Consider the following 24836-nt stretch of genomic DNA (forward strand, 5'->3'; position numbering starts at 1 on the left):
TGGAGCAAATGAGGAGTTAATGCAGAGATTAGCTTTTATTTATGTGATGACTTTCCATGTAATGCACACAGATGTATATAGTCTTCCTGGTCGCCGAACTAAGTCATTGTCATTATCAATGTACTACACAGATCATTATAATGTTTCCTCGGCCCCGGACTAAGTCATTGTCATTATCAATGTACTACACAGATCACTATAATGTTTCCTCGTCCCCGGCCTAAGTCATTGTCATTATCAATGTACTACACAGATAATTCTAGTGTTTCCTCGTCCCCGGCCTAAGTCATTGTCATTATCAATGTACTACACAGATCACTATAATGTTTCCTCGTCCCCGGACTAAGTCATTGTCATTATCAATGTACTGCACATATGAGTTGTGCGTCGCTTGTGCAGAAACATGGAGGTCTGTTTCTAAACCTTATTTCCGCCTCTGGTTTAAAGCACTTGCCATTCACCTTACATCCTGTTGAAACAAACAGAATGCTGTTACCGTACAGGGTTAAGTTTGTTGGCAGTTTAAAACTTCAAAGGTATGCATCAAAATGTTACTGTAAGGAAACCTACATGCTCAACATAACATCATTAGACTTCGGTGTCTGCCTAGGCTAGATCCAATAATTCTTAGTTTCATTGACTTTCCATTCAACCTATAATTATGATGGTAATGTCTCAAATATAGATATAGTGTGCTAATTTAAATAAGCTTCTGCCGAAAATTGTTTCAACAATAGCATACGTTAAGTAGTCTAAGCATACACTATCATAATGTATGCAATTATGTATCCGTATCCTGGATATTTCCGTTCCTATTCAAATCTTAATACAACGGCGGATCAAGGTATACATGTGTTAAGCAATAAAGTAAATATTAATCTCGAGGTTGGTATGTGTACAATTATTTGATTTTGTTGTCATTGACAGTAATGTCAATGGTTGTAAACATTACATATTCAATGAAAAAGAAATTATGCTTCAGCATTTGTAGCAAAATTAATAATAATTATATCTTGTATGTAATATGTGCTTTAATATTCAAGAACTATTTGCCATCGTCCTATCCGTTAACATACATATTATATACCTACCTGTCTTTATTGGGCTGAAGGCATACTTCTCGTTTTGGTCTTTCATACACTTAAAAGTAGTGCATTCAGATGTTTTGGTCGTTCCTATTCGTTTACACCTCCCATTTTGCCACTCACAACCTGAATGACCATTAAAAATCGCATTTTCTAAAGTAATAAGAGGTTTGGAAAAGATTGAAATACCTACTACAATTTAAATATTACAGTAAAACCTCGATATAACGCCAATTATTTTATTGTCTACTTGCTAACCGCAAACATATTGCAATAATGTACGTAGAATAGCAACATAACGCTTGATAATTTGTGCTGGAAAAGCAACTGCTTTGAATCGAAAGTGTGTAGACTAAAATTGAATATGTGCCACTCTCAATCACATCTCTATGACACGTTAACCTTTTTTCTAATGAACATGAACTCTTAAAGAATTTAATAATAATTCACAACGTCATCAAACCGGAACTCAACGTCGATACAAAATACTGAAAATAAGCCAAGTACTGAGAACAAAACAAAATAAGCCAAGTACCAGACAAAACAAAATAAGACTAGCACATAGACAAGACAAGATAAATATAGTACAGCGAGGAAAACAAAATAAGCCAAGCATAAAAAACAAAATAGAATAGCCTAGAACACAGACAAAAAAAAAAAAAAAAAAGCCTGGCACAGAGAACAAAACAAAATAAGCCAAGTATAAAAGAAAACAAAATAGAATAGCCTAAAACATAGAAAAAAATAATAAGACTAGTACAGAGACAAAACAAAATCTAGTAACGAGACCAAAAACAAAATAAGCCTAGTACAAAGAACAAACAAAATAAATCAAATACAGCGAGCAAAACAAAATAAGCCAAGCAAAAAGACCAAAATAAAACAAGTGAAGTATAAGGAACTAAACAAAATAAGCCTAGTACAGGGAACAAAACAAAATAAGATAAGTATAAAGAGCGAAAGAATAGCCTAGAACACAGACAAAACAAAATGAGCCTAGTACAGAGACAAAACAAATTCAGCACTCAACGGAGAATAAAACACAAAATAAGCATGGTACAGAGAACAAAACAAATTTATCCGACAATAAAGAACAAAATGAAATAAGTCTAGTAAACAAAATAAGCCAAGTATAAAGAACAAAATAAAATAAGTTAAGTATAAAGAACAAAACAAAATAAGCATAGTACAGAGACAAAACTCAATAAATTTAATACAGCGAGCAAAACAAAATAAGCCTAGTATAGAGAACAAAACAAAATAAGCCAAGTATAAAGAACAAAATAAAATAAGTTAAGTATAAAGAATAAAACAAAATGAGCCTAGTACAGAGACAAAACAAAATAAATCCAACACAGCAAGCAAAACGAAATAAGTCTAGTACAGCGAGCAAAACAAAATAAGCATGGTACAGAGAACAAAACAAAATAAGCCAAGTAAAAAGAACAAAATAGAAAAGCCTAGTACACAGTCAAAACAAAATACGCCTAGTACAGGGAACAAAATAAAACAAGTGAAGTATAAGGAACTAACCAAAATAAGCCAAGTACAGGGAACAAAACAAATTCAGCCCTCAACAGAGAATAAAACACAAAATAAGCATGGTACAGAGAACAACACATATTTATCCGAGCATAAAGAACAAAATGAATTAGTCTAGTAAACAAAATAAGCCAAGTATAAAGAACAAAATAAGTAAGTTAAGTATAAAGAACAAAACAAAATAAGCATAGTACAGAGACAAAACTCAATAAATTCAATACAGCGAGCAAAACAAAATAAGCCTAGTACAGCGATAAAAACAAAAAAAGCATGGAACAGAGAACAAAACAAAATAAGTTAAGCATAAAGAACAAAATAATCCAAGCATAAAAAACAAAAACAAAAAGTCTAGTACACAAAATAAGCCAAGTATAAAGAACAAAATAAACCAAACCTAGTATAGAGAACAAAACAAAATAAGCCAAGCACAGAGAACAAAACAAAAAAAACTAGTATAGCGATCAAAACAAAATAAGCATGGAACAGAGAACAAATCAAAATAATCCAGGCATAAAGAACAAAACAAAATAAGCCTAGTACAGCGATAAAAACAAAAAAAGCATGGTACAGAGAACAAAACAAAATAAGTTAAGCATAAAGAACAAAATAATCCAAGCATAAAAAACAAAAACGAAAAGTTTAGTACACAAAATAAGCCAAGTATAAAGAACAAAACAAACCAAACCTAGTATAGAGAACAAAACAAAATAAGCCAAGCACAGAGAACAAAACAAAAAAAACTAGTATAGCGATCAAAACAAAATAAGCATGGAACAGAGAACAAATCAAAATAATCCAGGCATAAAGAACAAAATAAAATAAGCCTAGTACAGAGAACAAAACAAAATTTCCAAGTATAAAGAACAAAACAAAATAAGCATGGTACAGAGAATAAATCAAAATAATCCAAGCATAAAGAACAAAACAAAATAAGCATGGTACAGAGAATAAATCAAAATAATCCAAGCATAAAGAATAAAACAAAATAAGCATGGTACAGAGAACAAAACAAAATATCCAAGTATAAAAAACAAAACAAAATAAGCCTAGTAGAGAGAACAAAACAAAATAAGCCTAGTAGAGAGAACAAAACAAAATAAGTTAGGTATAAAGAACAAAATAAAATAAGCCAAGTACAGAGAACAAAACAAAAAAGGTTCAGTATAAAGAACAAAGTGAGTTAAGCCAAGCATAAAGAACATAAAAAATAAGCCTAGTAAAGAGAACAAAACAATATAAGCCTAGTACAGGGAACAAAACCAAATAAGCCTGGTACAGAGAAAAACCCCAAAATAACGCTAGTAAAGAGAACAAAACAAAATAAGCCTAGTACAGAGAACAAAACAAAATAAGTTAAGCATAAAGAACAAAATAATCCAAGCATAAAAAACAAAAACAAAAAGTCTAGTACACAAAATAAGCCAAGTATAAAGAACAAAATAAACCAAACCTAGTATAGAGAACAAAACAAAATAAGCCAAGCACAGAGAACAAAACAATACAAGCCTAGTACCGAGAACAAAACAATATAAGCTTAGTACAGAGAACAAAACAATATAAGCGTAGCAAAGAAAACAAAATAAGCCTAGTACAGAGAACAAAAGAAAATAAGTTAAGTATAAAAAACAAAATGAATTAAGCCAAGCATAAAGAACAAACTAAAATAAGCCTAGTAAAGAGAACAAAATAAAACAAGTGAAGTATAAGGAACTAAACAAAATAAGCCAAGTACAGGGAACAAAACAATATAAGCCAAGTACAGAGAACAAAACAAAATAAGCCAAGTACAGAGAACAAAACAAAAAAGGTTCAGTATAAAAAACAAAGTGAATTAAGCCAAGCATAAAGAACAAAATAAAATAAGCCTAGTAAAGAGAATAAAACAATATAAGCCTAGTACAGAGAACAAAACCAAATAAGCCTGGTACAGAGAAAAACCCCAAAATAACGCTAGTAAAGAGAACAAAACAAAATAAGCCTAGTACAGAGAACAAAACAAAATAAGCATGGTACAGAAAACAAAACAAAATAAGTCTATTACAGTGAACAAACAATATTAGCCTAGTACAGAGAACAAAACAATATAAGCCTAGTACAGAGAACAAAACAAAATAAGCATGGTACAGAGAACAAAACAATATAAGCCAAGTACAGAGAACAAAACAAAATAAGTTAAGTATAAAAAAACAAAATGAATTAAACCAAGCATAAAGAACAAAATAAAATAAGCCTAGTAAAGAGAACAAAACAATATAATCCAAGTACACAGAACAAAAAAATATAAGCCTAGCAAAGAAAACAAAATAAGCCAAGAACAGAGAACTAAACAAAATAAGCCTAGTACAGAAAACAAAACAAAATAAGCCAAGTACAGAGAACAAAACAATATAAGCCTATTACAGAGAACAAAACAATATAAGCCTAGTACAGAGAACAAACAAAATAAGCCTAGTAAAGAAAACAAAATAAGCCTAGTACAGAGAACAAAACAAAATAAGCCAAGTACAGAGAACAAAACAAAATAAGTTAAGTATAAAAAACAAAATGAATTAAGCCAAGCATAAAGAACAAAATAAAATAAGCCTAGTAAAGAGAACAAAACAATATAAGCCTAGTACAGAGAACAAAACAATATAAGCCAAGTACACAGAACAAACAAAAGAAGCCTAGTAAAGAAAACAAAATAAGCCTAGTACAGAGAACAAAACAAAATAAGCCAAGTATAGAGAACAAACAAAATAAGCCAAGTATAAAGAACAAAATAAAATTAGCCAGGTACATGGAACAAATAAATATTAGCCAGGTACATGGAACAAATCAATATTAGCCAGGTACATGGAACAAAACAAAACAACATGAAAAATGTCAATTAGTAATGAATTATAAATCATCAGAGCTATTTAATTTGACTATGATAAACATTCATCTTACGTATATTCTTTTCCTGAGCTACTGGCTTTCCCTCAATGTTGACACATTTGTACTTGATGCACGTATACTTCCATCTTTTCCCCACATCATAGCATTGGCCATTCATGCTGCATTCTAATAGGATCAACAACACACGTCACTCATTTTTAAAAATGTAAGTACACAAAGTGGTACCGTACATTTTGGATAATTTGAATGCAATAAATTATTATTAGTATATTTTAAAAACAATTAAAAGCCCTACACTCGCAATGATTAGTAATGATGTTATTAAATGCATAGCAGTTATTTTTCAGTTTCCTAAAACAGCTAAACATGACAATGAAAAATACATGAAAACATTAATTTAACTGCGAAGCAAATTCGTATTGAATTTATATTGGAACTATCATACTCACGGTCAGAAGTGCACAAGTCTGAAAAAAAGAAGTATCTATCATTTTACTGAATTTCAACAAGGACCCAATGTGTCTTCAAACGCTAACCAGGAAAAGGTCAAAACTTTTGTCAAAATTTAAGTAAATAACATTTTTTCTCTATATCTAACAGATCCACAAAACGTTGTTCGAATCTCTTAGTTGGTACGGTAGTCTAGCGGTAGGACGCCGGGCTCGTGACCGAAGGGTTGCGGGTTCGAGTCACGGCACGGCACTGTGTTGTATCTTTGAGCAAGATACTTCGCTCCGCTTGTTCCAGTCTACTCAGCTGTAAATGAGTACGTGGTTGGGCAGTGCTAGAATTGTTGAATGCTAGCTGTGAGCGCCGAAATGGCAGCACCGGCTGTATGCTCCCCAGGGAGTTGAGAAAGATTTTGGCTGGTTGCATGGGCCCTATAACCACGGATAATAATTTGTGAACCGCTTTGAGACGACCTACGAACTAGTTTGTGATAAAGCGGTATATCAAGAACCTCGAATTTTGCATTATCTTTATTAAAACATTGATAATCATCCCCCCACCCAAAAACAAAAAGTTTTCCTTTGTTCTTATTTGCCCCAGTTTTAGCCATTTTGTGGTCGAATTATGGTTTTGTTAAAAGTTGGGTATTTTCTTATCTTTTTTTTTTTTACAAAGTATAGTTATCTTAAATGGCATTATTTGTTTAAATGTAAGTTCTCGTTTGTTTATACATAAACAATTGCTAAATAACACACGAACTGTATAATAAATGAATCTTTGATACTGTGTAATATCCTATCCTGACTTACCTCTTTGATACTGTGTAATATCCTATCCTGACTTACCTCTTTGATACTGTGTAATATCCTATCCTGACTTACCTCTTTCATACTGTGTAATATCCTATCCTGACTTACCTCTTTCATACTGTGTAATATCCTATCCTGACTTACCTCTTTCATACTGTGTAATATCCTATCCTGACTTACCACTTTCATACTGTGTAATATCCTATCCTGACTTACCTTAAGCTTACAAATACAATATCGTTCGTGCCAAGGTATAGCACAGCCCTTTTTCAAATTGAAGTTTTTTTTATTTAAATTGACAGGTGAATCTAATACTTGTGCGTAACCCTTGGTTACATTTTAGTTAATCAAAATAATCTTAACAGTATGGTGGCACCAGACAGTTGTTTAGCTTACTATTATCCCTCAGGCTGCTACTTATCATAGGCCAAAAATTAGTTTGGTTGTTTATTATCCTTACAATTATCTTTCACAATTTGTTTCACCAGTAGTTTTCATTATTTATAAATTCATATTTCAAAAATAACCATCAAGCTTATTAGTTGTGAAAATTTGCAAGAAATTAGAGCAAAGCAATTTTTTATTTGATAAAGGACTATTACAATATGTAAACTGGGGATAAAAGGAACAGACTGCAGACTTTGTCAGTTGTTATTACAAATTAACTTACCCGCCCTTACAGTGAAGACAGTTTGGTAAACCAGCAGTACTACTGCGGCATAGAACAGCTCCATCATATGCGTATATTATATGACAAAATTCCGTATTATCTAAAAGAGAAATAACATCTATAATTCAAGAGTATTCAAAGGTGATGTTCACATACATTATGTTTTCTTTCTCGTTACACAACAAACCTATATATGTTGTTGCTTAAGTTGTCAACAATCGATGATAAGGTATCGTTTGTTTCGGAATTCTATCAATTTTCTTGAATGAAAAGATAAAATATATCAGGGTAGTAAGCAGTCACTGTAAATAATTGTGAATCTAAAACATTTTAAACTGGTACGGGGTGTATCCTTATTATAACTGGTACAGGGTGTATTCTTATTATAACTGGTACGGGGTGTATCATTATCATAACTGGTACAAGGTGTATCCTTATTATAACTGATACAGGGTGTATCCTTATTATAATAAGGATACACCCTGTATCAGTTATAATAAGGATACAGGGTGTATCCTTATTATAACTGGTACAGGGTGTATCCGTATTATAACTGGTACGGGGTGTATCATTATTATAACTGGTACAAGGTGTATCCTTATTATAACTGATACAGGGTGTATCCTTATTATAACTGGTACGGGGTGTATCCTTATTTTAACTGGTACGGGGTGTATCCTTATTATAACTGGTACGGGATGTATCCTTATTATAACTAGTACAGGGTGTATCCTTATTACAACTGGTAATAAATAAATTTTACCAATAAAGTCGTTGGTCAGACAAAAAATATCTAAATCAATCAATAGCAATATATAATATAACAGTCTACCCCTTCGGGAACCTCAATTGAGCCTGATTCATATTCGGCTGAAACCGAAATCAATAGTACCCGCTTGGGTTTGAAACAGTATTAAAACTAAACTGTTTAAAACGAATACTACACTTATTTGACAGTTAAGTACAAAGTTTTTAAAACATACATGAATTACTTAACTTGGTAATATCTATCAAGCTAAACGCAATTTGAAACAAAATACATTGCATATTATGGAAATAGCTTGAGTATATCATAAATAAATCTAAGTATCAAATAACCACTGGACGTGAAGGCAGTGGAACTCGTGAAGTGTGTACAGTGTATCGGTAGTATGGGTATTAGGGGAGAAAGACCCCACATTGACAGTTATACAATGCCAATATATGTACAGAAAACAGACCCCCCACTGACAGTTATACAATGGTAATATATGTACTGAAAACGTACCCCACACTGACTGTTATACAATGGTAATATATGTATTGAAAACGTACCCCACACTGACTGTTATCCAATGGAAATATATGTACAGAGAACGAACCCCACACTGACAATTATACAATTTTAATATATGTACAGAAAATGGACCCCATACTGACAGTTATGCAATGTTAATATGTAAAGAAAACGAACCCCACACTGACTGTTATCCAATGGAAATATATGTACAGAGAACGAACCCCACACTGACAATTATACAATTTTAATATATGTACAGAACACGGACCCCATACTGACAGTTATGCAATGGGAATATGTAAAGAAAACGAACCCCACACTGACTGTTATCCAATGGTAATATATGTACAGACAACAGACCCCACACTGACAGTTATACAATACCAATATATGTACAGAAAACTGAAACAAAACTGACTGTTATACAATGGAAATATATAAACAGAAAACGGACCCCACATTGACAGTTATACAATGCCAATATATATACAGAAAACGAACCCCACACTGACTGTTATCCAATGGAAATATATGTACAGAAAAGGGACCCCACACTGACTGTTTTACTATGGTAATATATGTACAGACAACAGACCCCACACTGACAGTTATACAATACCAATATATGTACAGAAAACAGTCCCCCCACTGACAGTTATACAATGGTAATATATGAACAATTAAAACTAAACTGTTTAAAACGAATACTACACTTATTTGACAGTTAAGTACAAAGTTTTTAAAACATACATGAATTACTTAACTTGGTAATATCTATCAAGCTAAACGCAATTTGAAACAAAATACATTGCATATTATGGAAATAGCTTGAGTATATCATAAATAAATCTAAGTATCAAATAACCACTGGACGTGAAGGCAGTGGAACTCGTGAAGTGTGTACAGTGTATCGGTAGTATGGGTATTAGGGGAGAAAGACCCCACATTGACAGTTATACAATGCCAATATACGTACAGAAAACGGACCCCATTCTGACAGTTATGCAATGGTAATATGTAAAGAAAACGAACCCCACACTGACTGTTATGCAATGGTAATATATGTACAGAAAATGGACCCCATACTGACAGTTATGCAATGGGAATATGTAAAGAAAACGAACCCCACACTGACTGTTATAGAATGCCCATATGTGTACAGAAAACGGACTCCAAACTGACTGTTATACAATGGAAATATATGTACAGAGAACGGACCCCACACTGACAATTAGACAATTTTAATATATGTACAGAACACGGACCCCATACTGACAGTTATGCAATGTTAATATGTAAAGAAAACGAACCCCACACTGACTGTTATATAATGGTAATATATGTACAGAGAACGAACCCCACACTGACAATTATACAATTTTAATATATGCACAGAAAACGGACCCCATACTGACAGTTATGCAATGGTAATATGTAAAGAAAACGAACCCCACACTGACTGTTATCCAATGGAAATATATGTACAGAGAACGAACCCCACACTGACAATTATACAATTATAATATATGTACAGGAAACGGACCCCACACTGACGGTTATACAATGCCAATATATATACAGAAAACGGACCCCACCCTGACGGTTATACAAGGGAAATATATGTACAGAAAAGGGACCCCACACTGACTGTTATACAATGGTAATATATGTACAGAGAACGGACCCCACACTGACAATTATACAATTTTAATATATGTACAGAAAACGGACCCCATACTGACAGTTATGCAATGGTAATATGTAAAGAAAACGAACCCCACACTGACTGTTATACAATGGTAATATTTGTACAGAAAACGGACCCCCCACTGACTGTTATACAATGGTAATATATGTACAGAAAACGGACACCACACTGACTGTTATACAATGGTAATATATGTACAGAAAACGGACCCCACACTGACTGTTATACAATGGTAATATATGTACAGAAAACGGACCCCACACTGACTGTTATACAATGGTAATATATGTACAGAAAACGGACCCCACACTGACTGTTATACAATGGTAATATATGTACAGAAAACGGACCCCACACTGACTGTTATACAATGGTAATATATGTACAGAAAACGGACCCCACACTGACTGTTATACAATGGTAATATATGTACAGAAAACGGACCCCACACTGACTGTTATACAATGGTAATATATGTACAGAAAACGGACCCCACACTGACTGTTATACAATGGTAATATATGTACAGAAAACGGACCCCACACTGACTGTTATACAATGGTAATATATGTACAGAAAACGGACCCCACACTGACTGTTATACAATGGTAATATATGTACAGAAAACGGACCCCACACTGACTGTTATACAATGGTAATATATGTACAGAAAACGGACCCCACACTGACTGTTATACAATGGTAATATATGTACAGAAAACGGACCCCACACTGACTGTTATACAATGGTAATATATGTACAGAAAACGGACCCCACACTGACTGTTATACAATGGTAATATATGTACAGAAAACGGACCCCACACTGACTGTTATACAATGGTAATATATGTACAGAAAACGGACCCCACACTGACTGTTATACAATGGTAATATATGTACAGAAAACGGACCCCACACTGACTGTTATACAATGGTAATATATGTACAGAAAACGGACCCCACACTGACTGTTATACAATGGTAATATATGTACAGAAAACGGACCCCACACTGACTGTTATACAATGGTAATATATGTACAGAAAACGGACCCCACACTGACTGTTATACAATGGTAATATATGTACAGAAAACGGACCCCACACTGACTGTTATACAATGGATATATATGTACAGAAAACGGACTCCACACTGACATTTATACAATGCCAATATATGTAGAGGAAACGGACCCCACATTGACAGTTATACGATGCCAATATATGTACAGAAAACAGACCCCACACTGACTGTTATACAATGGTAATATATGTACAGAAAACGGAGCCCACACTGACTGTTATACAATGGTAATATATTGGCATCGTATAGAAAACGGACCCCACACTGACTGTTATACAATGCCAATATATGTACAGAAAACGGACCCCCCACTGACTGTTATACAATGGTAATAGATGTACAGAAAAATGACAACACACTGTTGTTTTCAGTAAAATTGGTTCAAAATTATGACAAAGTTAAACTAGAAAACGGACCCCACACTGACTGTTATACAATGCCAATATATGTACAGAAAACAGACCCCACGCTGACTGTTATACAATGGTAATATATGGACAGAAAACGGACCCCACACTGACAGTTATACGATGCCAATATATGTACAGAAAACAGACCCCACGCTGACTGTTATACAATGGTAATATATTGGCATCGTATAGAAAACGGACCCCACACTGACTGTTATACAATGGTAATATATGTACAGAAAAATGACAACACACTGTTGTTTTCAGTAAAATTGGTTCAAAATTATGACAAAGTTAAACTGTACATACCTTTCAGTTTACGCGTGTTTCTGTGCGAACATGCCAATAGTATTATCAACAATGATCCCCCAGGCCTCCAAAAGTATTATCAACAATGATCCCCCAGGCCGCCAACTCAATTATCTTGTAGTGAAGTTGAAGATTAACATCAACATAATTCGGTCGGTGTAACAGATGCGGAAATAAAAATGTCGTACAGCATTATAAATTAAGATTTTCCTGATAATGTTTACTGAAGATTAAACGTACTGATGTAAAACATTGTGCGTTTGTCGATACAACTTTTAAGAAGACATTTTTAGAAAACGGACATATGCTGTACACATCTTGTAGATTGTTTCACAGCCGTGTTCTGATTGGATGATAGCTTTACATGTCATCGATATGTCTACTCGTAAATTTAAACCCTTCGGATTATTATTATTTATTAGACCACAGCGTAATATCTAATCTCAAGAACATAACTCTAAGACACTTAACGTTTAAGGTATTACAGACATATATGTTCTACACAATGAGCTTGTTTGAAGGCAGCCTTACCGAAAAGCATCTTACCACGTGTCACATTTTAGTTACTCCAAGTTTACATTACATAACTGACAAAATGAAACGCAAGTGAATGAGTGGTTAATTTACCTCGTTTTCTAATTGGTGATTGGTTTCAAACACTTCCAATAAATACTGGACCAATGTTTTAGCTACTTTGATTACATATCTAATCATGGGAACACTGAATCGTTACGTCACTGACTTTGTAGATTACTTTTGTAGTTTTAGTCTAACTACATTGTATGCCGCGTTGCAACAAAATTGGCCGATGTGTTCGTGTTATGAAACAGCGGTCCCGTCGAAAAATTGTTAGTGATTTATTACCAGAAAACCCAACACTTATCAATTTCAGGTTTTTTTTAAGGGGCATGCCCTTTTTGTGCCAGCCAGGAAACAAATAAAGGTTTATTCCGTGTTTATATCTAATAAACATATATGTCTAATAGAGTAACGTAAGCTGATTGATAGTTCTCTGTGCTATTTATAGCCATGGATCTATTTTCATAAAATATTTGTATAAAGTGGGTGCAGGTCTAGATCTGCAAGTAAGCACAACGTCAGTGTAGGCTAGAGGACTTTAACTGATATAAATGGCAAGTATGCCGCGAATACTAATATGTACACAGTCGCATCTGCAACACGAGATGAGGTCATTGTGAAGCAGCGATTGTTGCGAGAAAATACCCCTGCTCACAAGGCCTCAAAGGGAGTACTATTGTGACAGTGAAAACCTTACATCCTGAGTAAAATCAAAGTACTGAAAGTACTCCAGACACATGCTTTCTTGATGTTGCAATATTTCCATAGTTATATAACATCTTAGGAAAACGGAACACATTACAATTACTTGTGATGCAGGTTAAACACCGTTTATGTTTTAACTGATGTGATATTTATTCTTATTCTTGGCAATAGTCTGAAATATTTTTTCCTTCCAAGGACCATCCACAAGTACTGCTGCAAGAGTTTTTGGCTCTGCATTTGCCATAAATAAAGAATAGACTTCCGAATACATAATGACTGTTGCAATATCTCCTTAGTGCCTATTGGTATAGGGTGAAACGTATATTTCCTATATATAGACCAGCAGCAGTCACACATGTCTTTAGGTCAACTAGGATTTTGCCATGTCATATGTCAGTATATACTTCTTCATATGATTATGTTAATGGTAACAGAATGAATCTTAAAGGAATTCCCCATAACAAACAAAGAAGAATACAAAGTCTAATCATTTGTACTACTATTAGCTATAGTGTAATTACTGTATTCCCCAAGCGGTGCACAGATTCAACCAATGCTCTGATGAGACAAAGTTCGACAGGATACATGTTAATTTCACTGATTGGAATATACAGTCAGCCTTACCAGGATCCTTAATTTCAGATACATGGCAAAGTATTGCAAGGCATTCCATAGTCCCCCACCGGTAATGATTTCTATATTTAACAAACAGTACACTTATGTCAGAAAGCATAGGTCACAGTGAGGTAATAGTGACCTTATTCTTATACTTTGCACTCTATCATCACAAAATGTCCTTGTACACCAAAACTGATTACTCTAGGTGAAAAAGCATACATGAACAAACGTTTTCAAAAGTGAAGTTCAAAGGTCAAGTCATAGGTCACAATGATCTTATTCTTGCCTCTGCACTCCGCCATCCTAAGATGACATTGTACACCACATCTGGTAACTCCAGGTAAAATAGTATCGAAGATATGCCCTTGACAAACTTTTCTAGAAATAAGGTAAAAGCATAGGTCATAGTGAGATAATAGTGACCTTAAACCTCAGTCACATTAGCGCCGATTTCCGAGCGATGAGATGTTTGGCCAAAACCGGCCGGGGAACAGTAAGGACGCCGCGAGAGTATTGGCCACTATCGGCCGATTTTTAGACGCCGAGCTTTTAGCTCGCAGATAAAAGTTGCCGGTGTCTGCCCGATTTTATCTGACCCAAACTCATCGGAACCTACTTGGTAGTCTCCTGTAAGTGTCCCGCAAGGATTTCGTAAGTTCATCTTACGGCTCCCGGCGGCATCGTACGGTCATCTTTTTTTCAATACTTTTTATTGCGTCAATCACATAATTAATGTACAAGTGAGACAAAGGTTCTTAATGAAAACATATACTATACACAAAATATCAGATACAAAGTTCATTCTAAAATAAGTTTGATATTTTCCAATTTTTGTCGGATCTTGTTCCCTGCCTTTTGGGTCAAAATATAGGTCGACTATAGATAAAGATTTAAAAATTAGGAATTTTATTGAAAGTAGCAGTTTTTTTCTTTCTAAAACAGCATTATATTTGAGACAAACTGAATTTATAAAACATGTCCAGAGTGATTGACTTCGTGTACAATTCCAAAAAATGGTGATATATTGTTTCTGGTGCCCCAATATAAAAGCTACATTCCTGATTTTCTAATTTTTGAGTCGTTTGTCTCATAAAATGGAAGAGCATGAATGTTTTCCCAGTCATCTCGGTTGAGAGAAATATCCAAATAAGTGTTCCACCTTTCATGAGATTGTTGTAGATAGATCAATACGGTAGACAATAGTTTGTCGTACGGACATCTTGGGATTTTGTACAATTTTACATGCAACCAGGTGTCCTGTACACCGCCCGATGTCCATCCTCGATATCTATGGGTTAAGCTCACTTTCGCTCTCTACACCCCTGGAATATGTCATAGCATAAATAAAGCCCCCCGGCTAGCTATTTGATTGGTGTCAGGGAAACAAAACCTGACCAACACTAGTCTGATACTTGTCCTTTGAAGATTACAAAGGAGCCCATCCTTTGCCTTGTCCGTCCACCAGCGTCCGTGTTTTTTGAAGTCGGTCCGGCACTCCGGCATTCGCTGCCGCCGTCGCTCCTCCTGCCCGGAGACTATGTAATCCGTATTTTTTAGTTTCCAGGCCTAGTTTCCCATGCATTTATAGCACTACTTCACGGACCCTTGTGTACGAAAAGGTAGTACTACCTCTAAGTATGAATGATTTACAAAGTGTCAGGAAATATATAATCTCAGAATTATCGAAAATGCCTGCTTTTGCAAAATATATCTTCAAGATACACACTGGAAAAGAAGATTTGTTCGTTTTTGCGATTATGACATCCGCTCCTTCCCTATACAAATCCGTCTTTCTCTCTCGAACGCGAATCCTCATATATGTATCACACCAATCTATATCGGACCTCTTTATATTGCTGTATACATCGCTCTATATCTAAGAAATACTAACACAACCTAAGTCTGCCAAACTAGCTTTCGATACTCCGACATCGTTTACCAAAGACGCTAATACCTCCGGCTCAGTCTCCTTTTTAATGGTATGACTACTTATTATTCTATACGATCCTTTATGTACGTTCTCAACCAACGTTAATTTACACTGATTGATATAGCCCAAAAAATCGTTGACCATTGAGCTTAGAAGTCATTTGGAAAACATTGTGTTTAGTTGAGTATTTTTTAATGGAGAAATACGGTGTGATAATCTATAAATATATTGTGATGTACATGTTTTATCATAGATTAAACATCGCACTACTTCTTTTGCCGGTCATAATTTATATTCTCCAATAACGGTGGAAACCAGATGTCCGTTAAGCTAAAAGTGTAATCTTGACACGTGTTACACAAGAGGCACAGAATCATCCAAATCTGACTGAGGTTAATCTAATATTACATCTGAGGGCGAGGAGGCTTTGTGATAACTCACAAATATGGTTCAACTCTTCAAATATACCGACTTAAGTCCGGCTGATCAGGTTAGACCAATGTCCTATTAAGGGATATAATGTTTTGCAGAAATACAGGTATACCGCGGGCCACGGTGACCTTTGGCCTCATCCAGCCAGCTCGACTGCCTGCTGTTTGACGGGTTGCTAAAGTTATCAAAGCATGGTTCGCTTTACATTTTTTTTCTTGTGATAATGTATAGGTCTTGTCGATTTATTCTGTGCTTAAAATAGACTCTACTGAAATGGATAGAATGTCTTGTTTTAATTTTGACGGAAAGAATATTCATATTCATGTGGTCAGAAGTAAAATTTCAGGCTTATTTGCAGTGGGGATGTTGTTATATAAAGCAAAACGTTAGTGGCCCAAACAGTGTGACAGAAACTGTGTACTGGTTAGAGGACTACAGTTGGTAGGTCAGAGGAAACCATTCACTTTAGGGAAGAGTGCGGGAAGCACTCTTTCAGCAAGCAGAGCTTTGTTAGAAAATTAATCAAAATATTTCTTATCAATTTTATACATACACAATACATGCATTATTGTATGTTTCGCATACATCTGACTGGTTAAGAAAATATCAAAGTGAATGCTTTCTCTGTCTATATGAAGGAATGTTATCAGACAAGCTGCCTATAAATTTGCATATGAATGAAAAGTAATGAATGACGTGCCATATAAGGAGATATCATATTCCATATAGGTGCAGAGAGACCATATAAGGACATAGGTGTCGCTACTGCAGTTTGTGCAATTCCACGTTAAGCAAAATCTGTAGTATGCGCGATCCCTTAGAGACCTGCGTTACCTAATGCATGTGTTAAAAAGACACATGCAGAGCCCCTGACAGCAATGTTCTTGCTGTTATTGCAAAGGAAAATGGATACGTTTTGTAGAGAGCGTGAATCATATTATCAATGTTTCCAATATCTATCAACTTCCGATCAAGCAGTGTTAACTTCACCTCCATCTCTGCACCCTCCAAAATTTCTACAACTTAAACCTTCTAGTGATTTAGCAACATTGTCAACAAACTTAAAACTGTACTTCCGGTGTGCAAGAAAGCTCTACAATGGTACGCCAGGCAATATCATGAAAATATCGGGGAACGATATATCAATAAATTTGAGGAAATACTAGCACCTCAAGTACCAATAGCAGAAATGACATACAGTCTCTTGCTTACGGGACCTGCTAATAGACCTTTCTCATTTTGAGGTAGACCGAGCGCGGAGCGCGGAGACGGACACCTAGAATAGCAATTGGTGGCATGATGATGTGTATTGAATTACGTCCGTTAGGTTGTTACATTAATTGTTAATTGTATCTTTAAAAACCAGAAGTTTATACTGTTATTAACCACATAAACTAAAAAAGTAAAGAAGTAACTCGTCACTTTAACAGGATATTGATTTTATTGTCTAGGATTCATTTTTTTTCTAATACGAGTCGTCTGATGATGACACACCGAATACTTGTAGGAGTTTTGGATTTTTTTTTAGTTAACAGCTTTTGGTACTGGCGTTGGTTTTCTAGCATAATTGCTGCCAAATTATCTTTCTTCATTTTTTCCTATTTCGGGGGAGCTGTGCTGGTATCCTCCTCGTCCTCAGAAGGCAACGACATCGCAATGTCATGCCTTTGCCTGTGTTCCTTCTGCGAATTCACGGAAGAATCCCGCGAAGGTCCGGGGGCTGGGCCTAAGGTTGGTGTTGGCGGTGCCGTTGGATTTGCCTTCCCTTTAGCTCCCCCCGTTTCCAAGAGCCTGATTTTGTCCAGCTCAGACCTATGAGAAAAACAAACACATACACATTTTCTTAATAGATCAGTAGAATTGCGGTTATGTGTAGTTTATACATACATATAGGGATTGAATAGAGCTTAATGCTACACTTTAATACTAGTAATACTTAAAGACCTATGGCGAAAAATTGCCCACATGTCCCCAAGTCCACATTTATGAAAACGGAAAAAAATATCATGAGTAAATAATTTCTAGTAGCGAAAATGTATAGAAAAGATATAAAACCAATTAAATATGAATCTTTGAACTGCTGAGATATTAAGTATTGTTAATGTGATACTGCAAATATAGCCATATTCACTATATCTATGGAAGTGATTGGGTATCCAAGACTTGAAAAAAAACCACTTTCAACACTTTCCTATCAGAGGACCAACTTTTGAATTAACTTTTTGATTCCATGATATAAACAAATCGTATGCCGGAAAAGTGAACGAGTTTCTTAAAACTGCGACAGGTGTTTCTTGGGTAAAAACAGTTTGTATTTCCACATTCGTCTATGTCCGATGTAGCCGAATGTGTAACGCAGTTATGCAATAATCTATTCTTAGACACAGGATTCCGATAGAGCTAACTGGATAGAAATACTTAAGGACGCGTCATGACAGGGTACACGGTGGCACGTGCACACTAGCGGATCACAGCTTTGGGGAAATAGGCATAGCAACCCGCCATAGCTTTTTTTTATTTTATATTCGTATTTCTTAGTTATCTTAATTTAAGGTTTCGCTTATCGTCCTTTCCAACCACATTCATGGAAAACTTTGCGTATTCTGGATGATTTCTGCCTTAGGAAAGTCTTGTGTTATGCGTAAGGAGAAGCGTCAAAATGATACTGATCCTATTCCGTCCATAGCCCCATTAATGCAATATCGCCTGTTAGTCTTTTCATATGATATCGCCGCATAAATTCACATTTAAAGTAATGAAGCTGTAAACGGTCAATGGGGAAGAATGATAAATTCATTATATAGGCAATTTTTGTACATACATGTATGAATGAATGAAGAAATGGTTAAATACCTGATCTCGCTATCCTCCGTTCCCTTTTTGAGGAGGACAGCTTGGAGGATAATCTGTCTCTAAGCTGTTACATGGTGGATTTTTCGTATAATCCCCGCGTTTTTTGTGGAAGAAGAGACGAATTTTCTTGTATTTCGTTAGTTATTTCTGACCAAGAGCAGGGATAGGCACGAAGCATGAGGAGAATTTCCTGGCAGTCAAACAAAACACCCGTTTTCTTCCTTTTCTCCAGAATAGTTTTTCCTGAAAAATCAAAAGTGTATGACAGAAAAAAAGTTACTTAACACATTATTTTATGAGTTTGTGAGCCGAAATATGTGCACGTATGTTTTTGACGACGGATTAATCGCGACCATAACACGTGCATGATGTTGGGTACACGTGGACTGGTAGGTGACCATATAGAGGACACGTGATTTGAGTATCGATTGTAAAAACATTCACCGCGACATAGATACATTTCAGGTAAGTTTGAAAATTAACCAATTTGATAAGAATATGTTCATATTTGTGAAACTGGTTGAATATGTATTGATATAAGGGTGTATAAATGCACCAGGTCCACTTACCCGTGTCCGTCATGCTTGTGTTCTTCATTCACCAGCAACAAATGTCATAACGGGAAAATACGGTAGACCCGAAATATCAAACAAACAAAACGTCCAGATCGACGTGGGCAAAACACGCGCATATTTATTAATTTTCCTATAATCTGATTGGTCGTTATTTTGCGCACAATAGTGCAACAAATTATAACTGGATAGTTAAGAAACTTGGTAAATATTTATACTACACAAAAACGAAGCCTGAGACCGAATTTAAGTGAAAACTGCATGCAATTGAAGTAGTAGGAAGCAATTTTATTGTCTAATAGGGTAAACAAATTTCAATCGGAATTAATTGAGCGGCTTTATCTTTTACATTCATTTCAGGATATGTCATAAGTTTCCCTTCATATTAGATTAATGATACAAGTTTTGGATTTTTCATGTTAGCAAGCAGAGGCTCGCTAACATGAAAAATCCAAAACGAATATCATAAATGTTATATGAATGGATACATATAATACAAAGTAAACTATATAATTGTGATCTGAAACGAAGATTTTGCACTTGGCCGCCTTTGAAACGATGAAAATTGTGTCCGCTTCACAATGACGTGACGTCACATTCACTGTTCCTATTTGACTGTGACGTCATTTCCGGAGTGATGTCTTTATGACAGTGCATATGCAACACGGTATTTATGTGATAAAATGTGACATGATATTTGTAAATTGATTAGTAATTTATTCTTGATTATTTCCCCGATGAAAGACTTTTTTAGGTCACCTCCCATAATATCAAAATGAGCAACACAAAAACGATTACGTCATATAACGCAGTGTTTTGGCAATAGTTGTTCCTGTAATTCTACTTTCAATATTTCATTACATTTAATCCATCTCTTTCCTAATGAATATTGGAAAATATCATTAAAAAGATATGGCAAAAAATCCTTAATATTACCTATTATTTGATGATTTTATATTCCGTAAAACAGGGGAGGTAACTCTATATTTGTTATAATTTAAATATGACAGTATTTCTTATACATTTACAAATTTTGTCCATGCAATATATTGACATTATGAGTAAGCTTACAACATTTATTTATAACTCTACATTACGAATATCATATATTTAATGCCCAAATGAATTCCGAGGAATTAGGACGAAGTAATGAGATAGTGAAATATATAATTGTATTGTGCTGGATTACGTGATAGACTGCGAAGCCCTTTCGAACGGCTCAGTTTTTAGCTACATGAAAGATGTATAATTTTCCTTTACTTTTTTCATGTAGGTAATGGATCGTGAACAAGTCGCTGCATTGATTGCAGTTCTTTTTACGCATCCTCCTCCTGTTGATGACGTTGCTAAAATCCTTGTAGCATTGTTAATGATTATGTTACAATTTCACGAACCAGCAATTCATCAGTCTGATATTCGCAATAGATTATTCGGTTCTCTGGAAAATCATCGGGGCGAAAGAAATGTTTTTGGCTTGTTTTCGGAACACCCTTATGAATTTATGGAAATCACGTGTGAGACGCCGGAGATACTGTTGGCTATTGTGCATGAAATTTCACCGAGATTACATCAGGGAAATAACCATGAACATATTTTATCACCACGAAATCGTGTCATGTTGTTCCTCGTATGGCTAAGGTCATATCCATCGCTTCATTTTCTTTCTCTTCTTTTTGAATTTTCAACAGGAACCGTCGGACGAGAGCTCAGTGTGTAACGTGCTGTCATGTTGGACGTTTTTGCTGACAGCGTTGTTTGGCCCGGTCGACAAGAGTGGGAGGGTATGCGGGGCAATTGGCCTGATCTCTCTGACGCGGTAGGGGCAATCGACGGGACACCCCATCGTATATACAGAACGGAAGTTGAACCTCAAGCACTTTATTACAGTGGTCATAGGCATGCTCATTGTATACATACCATTGTTATTGTTGACAATGAGGGTAATCTAAGGTTTGTTCAAAGTGGTTTTTCTGGTCACCAAAACGACGCTCAAATTCTCACACATTTGCCTACCATAGGACCAAATTTGGAATTAGATTTCCCGGTTAATTGTTTGATTGCTGGCGACAAGATATTCCCCAAAAGATATCCTATCATGACGCCATTTGGCAGGCAGCAAATTAGACAAGCTCCCCAGAATGTGCAGAACAAATATCTGCACCTTAACGCTATCATGAATAAGCACCGCGTAAGCGTGGAACATTTTATTCGTAAAATGAAAATGTATCGTGTCATCGGAAGTCTGTGGCGCAACCCAAGATGGTACATTTCCTTTATAGTTGACATTTGTGCAGCTCTTGCTGTGAGGCGACAGAGACTTTTCCAGTAGTGGTCATTGATAACTTACAGTGTATAAAAGTCTTTAACATATATGTGTCTCCAACAGTCCGGCGGAGGGGACTATAAACGGTGTCCCGTGTAGGAGGGTCCAACCTGCACGTAAACAATCCCTCTGTGTATTGTCGAAAGAGTAGGCGCGATAACGCCGACACACGGGATAGGGATAGATTAGATTACATTTATTCTCGACGATTCGACGGACTTCCAAAATATAGGAACAAAACAAAACCCAAAATAGAGTAGGATATAAGTAAAGGACAGCCTGGATACGGTACGCCCTCCTCCTAGACCAACGCCATGATATGATACGATCGGTGATCTCCCCATCTTTTTATACAATAAAAGTTCCAATAAGACACATATATTATAAGCCCAACAACTTATAGACCCCAATAAGACCATCTACTAACAACCAATTTTTTTATTATTTATTTTCTTAGACGTTTCTCTACTGTCGGGCACAACCGGCAGTAAGAGACCCGAGGTACATAGCAAATATAATATATAAACCTCCCTTTAAGAACAGGAATATATGCAATAAATACACTTTCAAAATATACAAATAATCTTATTTTTTATGTACATATATATATATATTAATATAAGCCATATTGGCCAATTTCGAGCCCCCTCAACGACACCAATCCATTAGTAAGGATCAACAACCAAAGCTGCATCATCCGGCGCGACAAACCATTTCGGACCCAGGAGTCGTCTCCAAATTACATCACAAGATAAGGATAGGATAGAATAGACGACTCCAAATCAATGAGATGAAACCCGTAAGGGCGGATTCATGTAGGCGCGAAACCCGTCAACCAACCAACCAACCATGCGTCTCCATAGAATATTTCCTGTTCCTTTACCCGACATACGGGACAGGTGTTTGACTCCACTACACAATGATCTTTCTATAAATAAAAATATTGTGTTAGTCTCCGTCTCCGTTCTCCGCGGTCCGTCTACCTCAAAATGAGAAAGGTCTAATATTACAGAATTGGAATCCGACAATTGGTTTCAGCAGTTCTACGCACTCCAGTAATATTCCCAGAGAACCCTTGACCTCTTGTTACGGAAGCTGTTATGGCAAATCTCTGTTGCTGGTCAGCATATGAGATAGGGACTGGCAGTTAGGTTCGTCTGGGGAAAAACGGGTCAGCATGTCAGAATCCTGTTTTTTCAGTGGTTCTTCTTCTTCCAGTTCAGTGCAACACCACTAAAGTATTTTCGCATTCTGCGTGAGGGTGTTAGCGTCTATGTACAGTGCACCCTCAAATGGATAAAATGTTAAAAAAACCACGAGAGTCGTCTACTGTTCGACGGCCCTGAACAGCTGGGTCTTAAAGCTGTCCAGGCTCTCGGCCTCCACCGCTCCTCCTGGCAATCTGTTCCATAGCCTGGCGGCTGTGGGAAAGAAGGAGATCTTGTACACTGTTGTCATAGTGTGTGGCAAAAGAAACGCAGTGTGGCCTCTGGTCCGCAGTGATGTCTTCTGTAGGTAGCTATCCGTCGGGATATACACAAGGTTATAGACTATCCTGTATCGCATGACGACTTGGGTTGTTTCCCGGTGGATCTGGAGTGACTGCCACTGAAGTTGCTGTAGCATAGATGTTACACTGCTTGTGCGCTGGTATTCTCCAGTTGCGAACCTAGCTGCCCTACGCTGGTCGGCCTCGATTTTGGTGATGCTCTCCTTCTTAGCTGAGCTCCACACGCTAGAGACATATTTGATGGTGGGTCACACTAGCGTGGGGTAGCACTGCGTCTTGATGTTGGTTGGGCATCGGCTGATGTTTCTGCCTAGGAAAGTCACGGTGGAGTTAGCCTTCTTGGTGATCTTGTCTATGTGCGTGTCCCAGCTGAGACTCTTGTGAAATGTCAAGCCAGGGTATTTTGCAGAGTCAACCGTGTTCAGTACCTGGCCATGGATCGAGTAGTCGGCAAGCAATGGGGACTTCCGGTTTGTAACCCGCAGCACTTCACACTTGTCCTGGTTGAACTGCATTAGCCATTGGTCCTCCCAATGTTGAAACTTGTCGAGGCTTCTCTGTAGGTTCGCCTGGTCCTCTGGCGACTTGATCCTCCTGTACATCAGGCAGTCATCTGTGAAAAGTCGTGTAGTTGATGAGACTGATGACGGCAAGTCGTTGATGAAGATATGTGGGCCTAAGTCAGTTCCCTGTGGGAATCCTGATGAAAAGGTGGAGGCGACTGATGATTGGTCATCGAGAACGACACGTTGTGTACGGCCTATAGGAAAGCTCGCTATCCAATCATGGGTGTGGCCCCATATGCCATAATGGTGTAGTTTCATCAGTAGTCGATTGGTTGGGACCTTGTCGACCAACTTTGCTTCATAATGTCATTACAAAATGTTCATCAGTAATAAGAGACAATATTTGACCTTGATATTGACCAAGTGACCTTGACCTTAAGTCAGTTGTCTCCTTGTCAAATTCCGACCAACTTTGCTTCATCATTTGACCTAGTAACCTTGACCTCTGACCCGATGACTCCTTGTTTAATTCTGGTCAACTTTGCTTCATCATGTCTTAACAAAATGTTCATCAGTGAAA

At 36.3% G+C, this 24836-nt stretch overlaps 1 protein-coding gene across 1 annotated transcript; it reads right to left on the bottom strand.

Annotated features, from left to right (window-relative positions):
- Positions 1–280: 280 nt before the first annotated feature.
- Positions 281–12289, bottom strand: LOC110450528. Its single transcript, XM_021498089.1, has 6 exons — positions 12229–12289; positions 7437–7536; positions 5957–5974; positions 5559–5672; positions 1092–1211; positions 281–469 (listed from the first exon to the last, which is right to left on the bottom strand). The coding sequence occupies exons 2-6, from the start codon at positions 7501–7503 to the stop codon at positions 360–362; spliced, it is 429 nt and encodes a 142-aa protein (XP_021353764.1). The 5' UTR covers positions 7504–7536; positions 12229–12289; the 3' UTR covers positions 281–359.
- Between the last annotated feature and the right edge of the window lie 12547 nt (positions 12290–24836).

The sequence above is a fragment of the Mizuhopecten yessoensis genome, unplaced genomic scaffold (genome assembly GCF_002113885.1).
Source record: "Mizuhopecten yessoensis strain PY_sf001 unplaced genomic scaffold, ASM211388v2 scaffold5283, whole genome shotgun sequence".
Lineage (NCBI taxonomy): Eukaryota > Metazoa > Mollusca > Bivalvia > Pectinida > Pectinidae > Mizuhopecten > Mizuhopecten yessoensis.